Source organism: Propithecus coquereli, unplaced genomic scaffold (genome assembly GCF_000956105.1).
Source record: "Propithecus coquereli isolate 6110/MARCELLA unplaced genomic scaffold, Pcoq_1.0 Scaffold12, whole genome shotgun sequence".
Classification (NCBI taxonomy): domain Eukaryota; kingdom Metazoa; phylum Chordata; class Mammalia; order Primates; family Indriidae; genus Propithecus; species Propithecus coquereli.
In genome coordinates, this window is record NW_012136080.1 from 14487671 (window position 1) to 14496714 (window position 9044).

Consider the following 9044-nt stretch of genomic DNA (forward strand, 5'->3'; position numbering starts at 1 on the left):
GCTGTAATTATTCTTATTCAAATAATGGGCAGAAGTCCTCAGAAAGACCCTTGTGCCTCTGGGTCAGCTCAATACTAAATATCCTTAAATTTCAACACAAAGATTAATGTACTTCTACAAATATAGAGAACAGAACATAACATGACTTTAATAAATACTTTAAAATTAAATTCCTGAAAGAAAGAACTAGCAGGAGTTTATGTATGAAATATTTTATAATAAAAAATTAAGAATAAGTTACACTGGCATAGGCAAGTTCTAAAGTTTAAAACTAATTCTCAAAACAATACCTTTTCGATAGTCATGAGATTTAAAGATACCAGAGATTCCACCAATCCTTACACCTCGGTATTTTACCACACCAGCCAAGCCTGAAAAATCACACAGTTAAATAAAATTACAACAGTCAAAAGCAATCTCTTTACACTAACTGAATAAACCATTTAGAGGCCTAAAATTCCACAGTTCTAAAATTATTTGAAAATTAAGTACCATGATGAGGTTACTCTTTTTACATAATAAATATGCCAACAATATATAAGGTAGACTATGGAGCAGCCTGGAAGCAGATGAGCGAAGAGACTAAGTAGATTCTGGAAGGAACAAATGAGATGGGGTGTTGAGAAGGTAATAGACATCATTGGGCACCTAACTGAAAATAGGGGTGAGGTGGTGGGAGGGGGGAGATAGGCAAAAATGTCCTATGATGGATTTACATGTCATAAATCTGAAAGTCAACAGGTATGTGTATAAAGAACCTGCAGTCTCTACATTTCATTTCTGATTTATCATCTTCTGACAATTTCACCTTTTCACAATATTGTAGCTTTTAAAAGATGATCAATCAGCAATAGAGGAACTAAAGTTCTGAAGTTATGACTTGATTATTGGAAAAACCTATAAATAGTTCCAGAAAAAAATATACATTTAAATAAAGGGATGAAAGGGTATATAGTATATTTAAAAGGACTTAAAAAAAAAAAAATCGAAACTTAATCTAATCAGATCTGTCAATCTAAATGCAGATTATAGGAAATGCAGAGGATATAAAGAACATTTTAAACAACATAAGGAATCCAATTAGCTAAATCCTGAATGCAGGAAATTCTACAAGACAAATTTCCCATTTTCAACAAATAAATCACATGAAAAAGAGAGAGAGGGAGAAAAACTGACCATTATAGTCTAACAGACTTCAGAGTCATGACAACCAAATAAAATTTTCAGCCTTGTTTGGATCCTATTTAAACAAATCAACTGTTAAGGCAGACATCTTTATGTAAGCAGGGGAATCTAACCATGGACATGGTAATAAATAATAAGGAATTACTGTTACTTTAGTTAAGTATAATAACAGTAGTGTGGTTGTAGTATTTTTTAATTCCTTATCACTTCAAAATATGTACAACTGAAATAATCTAATGGCTGATGTTTGCTTTAAAATACTCCAATCGAATGGAAAAACAAACACCACATGTACTTACCATTAATTTGGAACTAAACGATCTAAACCTATGTGCACATACAGAAATAACATTCATTGGTAATTAATCAGGTGGGAGAGGGGAGGAGGGGATGGGTAAATTCACACCTAACAGGTATGATGCATACTATCTGAGCGATGGGCATACTTATAACTTTGACTCAAATGGTACAAAAGCAATTTATGCAACCAAAATGTTTGTACTTCTATAATATTCTAAAATTAAAAAAAGAAAGGAAAAGAAAAGAAAAAAACCTCCAATCATCTCCTCCCACAGAAAAGTTTAGGGAGATGTGGGTTGAAAACAAGGACTGCAGAATGATAATAGTTGTTGAAGCTGGTTAACAGGTACACAGATTCATTACACTATTCTCTATTTTTGTGTATGCTTAACAATTTCCATTATAAAAAGTTTAAGGTTTTTTTAATCCAATAAAAAATAAAATAAATAAAATAAAGGGACTACAAATAGTGTGTAAGGTCTTTGTAGTTATATTAACTATTGCTTAAAACAGTAAATGAAGTATGGACATAGTTTCACGATTAATCATTTAATAATTATTTTAATTAAATTTTCATGATTAATTATTCAAATTCATGACATGCCCCACATACCATGTATCTCAAGATGCTGCCCAAGTAACACAAATCCTGACTAGGCTCTTCCATCCTAACAAACCAAAAAACTACCCATGAACACATACCTAAATAATAAATGTTCGGTGCCACCCAGCCACCATAGGGTAACTCTTGCAAATGATTTGAGGCTTCGTGGTTTCCCCCAATGAAGATTGTGAGAACTGGGGCCTTTTTTTCTCCAGAATAATACCTAGAACACAAGAGTAAAATTGTCAGTTACCACCATTAGGTATAGCAAAAAAGTAAAATACGGTCCAGAGGAAAAACCTGAGCTCATCATAAGAAGTTAAAAAGCCCTTTCTAAAGGAATTGCCCAATATCCATCCTGTCCTTATGTATGAAGAGCTGCCTGGGTTTCAATCCAGTGTACGTTCAATGAGGTCAAGAACTTTGTCGAGTTCATTGCTATAACTTCAACTTCTAGAACGGGGAGTAGCCCATAGCAGGCGTCCAGTAAAAACTCCTGGGTCAGTAAATAAACTAATCTCAGAATCCTATCAAGTACAAGGTAGATATCTAAACCTGTCGGCTTCGTCCTCCAGTTTGTCCCCTTCGATCCCCTGTTAAACAGTTAAGACAGGTGTATGGAAAGAAGGAAAGTGACATTTCCTAAGCGCCAGGTCCTAGATACACAGGGTGAACAAAGACGGGATCTAAAAGAAACAGGTAGGTAGTGGCAGGAGATTCGAACCCGGTCCCGGGTCTCTGCCCACTGCTGGCTATCCCCCCTCGCACGGCCAGGTCCGACGTCCGGGCCGCACCCCTCACCTGTAGAAGGTTTGCATGTGGCGGTACTTGGGCGGCACGGCCATGCAGCGCAGGTCGGCCTCGTTGCGCACTGCCTGGAAGTCGCCGCAGCACAGCAGTAGGTCCACCGGCCCCGGGCCGCGCCGCTCCGCCAGCGCCAGCGTCTCATAGATCTTGTCCAGCTCGCCGTGGCAGCAGCCGGCCACAGCCACCCGCATCCTGCTGGCCCGAGACTGGGAGCGCTGCTCGCAACTCCCTAGAACACAAGCAGCCCAGGCCTGCCTGCGCGGAAGACCAGACTGAAAGCTCAGCTCCCGCCAGCATTAATAAAGCCGCCGCCCGGTTTGGACGCCTGCGGAATAACTCACTTCCGTTTTCCAAGTCTCGCGAGAGAGGGAAAGGGAACGGCACTGCTAACACCAGGATACCAGGGAACTTTCAAATTGATTCTTGGGTTTTGTCTGTCTTCGGAGGTTTTTGAGACCTAGCAGTTTGACGGATGTTAAAATTCAAAACCAAAATAATAAATAAAATCCCGAGAAGTAGGAATTTAGTTCGATAAAATTAACCCAAGGTAAACGAGTGAGCAGGCGCGATTGGCGAATTCCCTAGGACGAACCTGTCATGGCAAAGACGGTTGCCTGAAAGTGAATCAGAAATTAAAGACTTTTTCAAAGACACCCTAAAATAAGTATAATTTTAAAATAAAACTTTAAAACTCACGGAGGGTTTTTAAAAACTACCCTCCTAAGAGTTTCTAAAATTACCGCTTATTTTTTTATAGGGGGTCAGACCTCCGCCCCCCGGCGACGGAGGGCGGGGGCAGCAAATAAAAAAAGAAAAAGAGAAGAAAAAAGAAAGGTAAAGGGGGCCAGAGACTTTTCATTTTCCTACCAAATAGTTTGCCTAACTAGAATGCAAACTCAACAAAAGCAGGTGAATGCCTCGAAAACTTCTAGGAGGGCAAAGGACCAAAGTGATAAATGAAGAATGAGTGACCAAGACAGAAACAAGCAAATAGAAAAAAAAAAAAAAAAACCTGGAAAATTCAATCAAGAAAAGGTAATCTAATCAATGCAATACAGAGAATGATAAATTCATCTCTGCCTATTTTTAAAAACTAGAAAAAATAAATAAGAACAAAGATATAAAAATTATCAAAACGATAATTTGTCAAAACGAAGCAGTACATGTAAGCAGAACAATAATAATAGAAAACATTGGAAAAATCTGCAAAGATATAAATATAAAGACATTGTGCCCAGAGTGATTTGGGGGCAATTTCTTTCAAATTTACAAGCAAGATATAATTTTCAAGATATTTAAATTGATCAAGAGGGTAGAAAAAAGATGGAAATCTAGTATTTCCAATTAGTGTTTAATATTTTCCTTTCCTTCTGTATCAGATTTTTGAAATAGAACAATGGATGCTTTTTACAACATTGTTAAATTTAACTTTTTCCATTTCGTTTTTAAGTTACAGGAATTGTTTTCTTCTAGAACTTTTTTTCTCCATGTAAAAAAATTTCAATTGAGGTATAGCTTACTTAAAGTAACATAAACAAATCAAATCTTAGTGCATAGTTGGATCAAGTTTTACATATGTTCTCACCCATATAACCACCACCCATATCAAGATATTAAATATTTCTGGAGTCCTGAAAGACTCCCCTGTGCTTCCTCCCAAGTCCCTTCCCCCAAAAGAAGAGCACTATTCTGACCTCTGTCACCATAGATCAGTTTTGCCTGTTTTTAAACTTCATAGAAAAGTCAGTCTCAGTTCTTAACTCTATTCCCAATTCAAACCCCGTTTCCAGAGGCTATATCCGTGAGTCAATAAACTTAAGAATTCTTACTGATTTTCTCAAATCCATAGAGAATCAAACTAAATAGAAATCCTCACCTCTTTCTCATTCTGAATGAGGAGAAATAGGAGGGTCGTTAGAGAAAAACAGATTGTGTGAACAATGAAGATAATTCTTTGATAAATGTGAAGGGCTGCTCACTGAACAGGCAGGTGCTCTCAAACTGTGTGTGGTCCCATGGGGAAAAATAAATGGGTCTCCGATTTGGTGGTGCTAAATAAAAATTATGGGAAGCCACTGTTTTGGACTGAGTTCCTGCACTAGGCCCTAACAAACCCAAACAAACCAAAATGGAGTCACTCATGCTAAGTGCCGGGTAATCAAACTGAAACTTTAAGAAAGGAGATAGATCCCAAAACAGACAAATTTTTCCTGAAAACAGGAGATCCCAAACTACCTTAATGAGAATAATAAGGAAGTGCGCTGTGTTTTAACCCTTACAAAAAGTAATCTGATGTTAATTGATATTAACCAATCAACTTTTTTCCTATTGTTCTATTTTCTTGTTTCCACCTTACAAAACCCACTGTTGTGCTATTGCCCGGTGGGAATACTCATTCTATTTTGTAGGATGAGGTGTTGCCCAATTCTAGAATCACAAATAAAAGCCAAATAAGATCTTTAAACTAAATGTGTTGTAATTTTGCCTTTGACAGTAGAAAAGAAGTTACTGGATTCTATCAGAATAAAGACAGTATCTAGATAGAGGAACCCAACACTGAGGAAGAGGAAAAGAAACCATATGTCAACTATGGAAACACGCTTAAAAAGAGCATCATCTAGAGTGAGGCTGAACAGAAGTGTCAATTAAAACTTCTTAGGGGCCGGGCGCTCTCACGCCTGTAATCCTAGCTCTCTGGGAGGCCGAGGCGGGCGGATTGTTTGAGCTCAGGAGTTCGAAACCAGCCTGAGCAAGAGCGAGACCCCGTCTCTACTAAAAATAGAAAGAAATTAATCGGACAACTAAAAATACATAGAAAAAATTAGCCGGGCATGGTGGCACATGCCTGTAGTCCCAGCTACTCGGGAGGCTGAGGCAGAAGGATCGCTTGAGCCCAGGAGTTTGAGGTTGCTGTGAGCTAGGCTGACGCCATGGCATTCTAGCCCCGGCAAAAGAGTGAGACTGTGTCTCAAAAAAAAAAAAAAAACTTCTTAGGTACAACCAGATCCTGACTTCTAAATACCAGTCTCCTCTAACAGACATCAGTTCAGCTGGTTGAAATGGCTGATTTTAGGAGAAGGAAAGTACAAAATGAACCTGAATCATCTTAATATTTCAGAAGTCAAGGAAAAGCTTAAAGAATGTGGAGATGTCAAAAGGATGCCAGATTGAAGGCGTTTCCACTGGCCAAATGTGGAACGATTTCTTTTTCAAAATATACAATCATAGTAAATAAACTACAGCCCATTAGATAAACTAGAAATTTATTATTTCATACTGATATAAATAAATAAATAGCAAGAAAAAGGGAGAGCTCTTATTTACACAAGAATGCTCACTGATAAGTATAGAAGAAAAGTTCAAGTTAGAAATCACCGTATTACAACCACCATCATCATTATCATCATCATAATTGTTTCAGGCAAGAATCTTCAATGAATGCCAAAACTAAATGGTAAAACTTTAAAGAGTTATAGGATACTTCCATAGTCTCAAAGTATCTATTATTTGAGATTACTTATATAGTTTCAAAGTATCTTTCCAAAAAGATATTTATTAATAAGACAAAGAAAAATAGGAATTTTACCCTAGAGAAACCCGGCAGACACTATCTCAACAGTGATCAAAGCTAACCTAATTAGAAATGGTTAAATTCACATGAAATGCCTGCCAATATGACACAACATTACTTCTGTGGTATTCCTGCCAAAAATGCATAACCCGAATCTAATCTTGAAATAACAGCAGACAAATTGAAATTGAGAAGAATTTTGGAAAATAGCCTGTCTTTTAAAAATATATATGACAGTCATGAAATACAAGACAGACTGAGAAAGATTCAAAATTAAAGGAGACTAAAGATTCATGACAACCGAACACAATTTATTAGGGCAATTGACAAAATCTGAATAAGGTCTGTGGATTAGATGATATAGTATTATTATTAACTTCCAAATTTTGATCATTTTACTGCGTTATATAAGAGAATTCCTTGTTTTCAGAAAACAAATTGAAATATTTAGGGGTAAAGAACCAACATTTCTGCAACTTACTCTCAAATTATATTATATATACACATATCTTCATTTCTCTGCCCATTCCTGTATTGCAGGAGCTAGATGCTAAGAAACCACATTTCTTGGACTCCCCTGCTGGCTGAGTTCTGAATTAGGTTTTACAAGTAGGAGGCACTTGTGTGAGATTAGAAGGTAGAAGAAAGGTAAAAGCTGTTTCTGTTCTCTTCTGGCTCTGGCAATTGCGGTGTCAGCGAACAAGCCCGACTTTCTATAGTGGTGGCCAGCACCCCAAGCTCCTTCAGTGATTATGAACTTCCTGCTGCTCCTGATCTTAAGTAAAACAACCCTTTTCCTGTTTGCAACTTCAGTCGTCCCAGTAATTTGTAATCTTTCAGTTTAAAATACCTAGAATGGGCTCTCTCCCTTTCTCTGTCATCGTGGTGTGTGTGGTTGACTCCATTTATCACCACCACAAGACTTTCAGAATCAAGCAATTCCTGGCCAAGAAACAAAAGCAAAAATCATCCCATTCCCCAGAGGATTCAGATGAAAACTGGTAATAAAATCAGATACGACTCCAAGAGGAGACATTAGAGAAGAACCAAGCTGGGTCTATAAGGAATTGCACATGAAATGACACACACTTATGCTGTACCAAGGTCACTATCATCTTACCATATCAAGCTGAAAGTGTTACCACTACGCGGACAGTCACTTTTCATTGGGAAAATGGCTTTTCTCTTTGTTTATACGATCTGCTCTAATAAGCTGGTTCAGTAATAAATATGTGAGACCTTTTGTTTGAAAAAATAACAATAATAAAATAAAATACCTAGAGTGGGTTCTGTTTTCCTGTATTATGTGCCAGCCAATATGTCATCCATGTAAAAGGCAACAAGCAGATATGCAACTATGAAAAGAACTCTAGGGAGACAATACTCATGGGCACTTCTTGAAAAAAATGACTTGACAATGAAATCCAGACAAATGAGGTTGGATAAAAATTGAGGGCTGTTGAGAGCGGTGTTTAAGAGATGGATAATTAAAAAAAATAGAGCAGAGTAAAGGAATTGGAAATGTAAGGTACTTAATTAATATATGGTAGTTCAGGAAGGCCTTGCTGTTAGGATGACATACTGAGCAGAAACCTCCGTGAAGCAAGGGAGTGACCTATGCAGATGTCTGAGCAATGTGTTTTCAAGTCAGTTTATAAATGAAGTGTTACAAACATCAGAAAAAAACATTTATCCTTGCTATCCGTTATCTTATAATTGAACGATGTGATTATGGCACCTACCACCACCTGATGGCAGCACACTCTACAGGAAAACCTAGTTAAGACGTGAACATACCTGTGGTATTAAAACTGTAAGCTGAAGTTGTAAAGGGAGGCAAACATCACAAATGGATAAAAGAGTTCTGTGGTGCCTCTAATCTCTGAATCTTAAACTTGTCAGACATTTTGTTGGACTTTCTGATTTCAGAAGAAGAAAAAAACAAGGAATATCTCTTATGTACAGGTTTTATGACTTTCAAATTCTGTTCCTGTATTATAAATGGTAAAAAGATCAGATTTACTTTGCCTAACTTGTTACTTTTTCTTCTCCATTTTGAAACACATTTTGCCTGATGTGGTCACTCTTGCTTAAGGGAAGTGGGGAAGTCTTTCTGTGATGTAGGCAATCTGGAAGATCATATAGCCATCCGAAGACAGGCTGATTCTATAGTGTCTCTTCTATAAATAATGGAAGCTTTTGTCCTAGCCATGGTTTTGGAGGATCTGCCAGTGTTACCACATCTAAATCCAGAGAAATGTTATCTTAATTGTTGAATTAGACAAATGTTTATGGACAAGCCAGGCTCTGTATGGAGTAGCAACAGGGCTTTGCCTGGTTTGTTCCTGTGTATACTTCAGGTCAGAGCTTGGGTGCCAGCTCCACCATAAGGACTTCCTATGACCTCAGTACTGGTGAGGTTTCCCTCCTATGTGTTCCCTTGGCCCCATACCCTCTCACTTATCACCCTGTAATCTAATGACTTACTCATTTGTCTCTACCTCTTGCCTGAAACTCTGTGAGAATAGCAAATATATCTACCTTGTTCACAATTGCATTCCCACCCCTGGGCACAGT

General features: G+C 37.6%; 1 protein-coding gene and 1 pseudogene across 1 annotated transcript in view; one reads left to right on the forward strand and one right to left on the reverse strand.

Moving 5' to 3' along the window:
- The window catches only part of DBR1 (debranching RNA lariats 1), a 12142-nt gene extending 8887 nt beyond the window's left edge, over positions 1-3255 (reverse strand). The window contains exons 1-3 of the mRNA XM_012663577.1: positions 2891-3255; positions 2188-2312; positions 291-371 (exon numbers count right to left, since the gene is read on the reverse strand). Coding sequence (XP_012519031.1) covers positions 291-371; positions 2188-2312; positions 2891-3087 — 403 coding nt within the window. The 5' untranslated portion in view covers positions 3088-3255. The remainder of the gene's footprint in view (positions 1-290; positions 372-2187; positions 2313-2890) is intronic.
- A 4067-nt stretch (positions 3256-7322) lies between these two features.
- LOC105825580 lies at positions 7323-7530 on the forward strand (annotated as a pseudogene).
- Positions 7531-9044: the final 1514 nt, after the last annotated feature.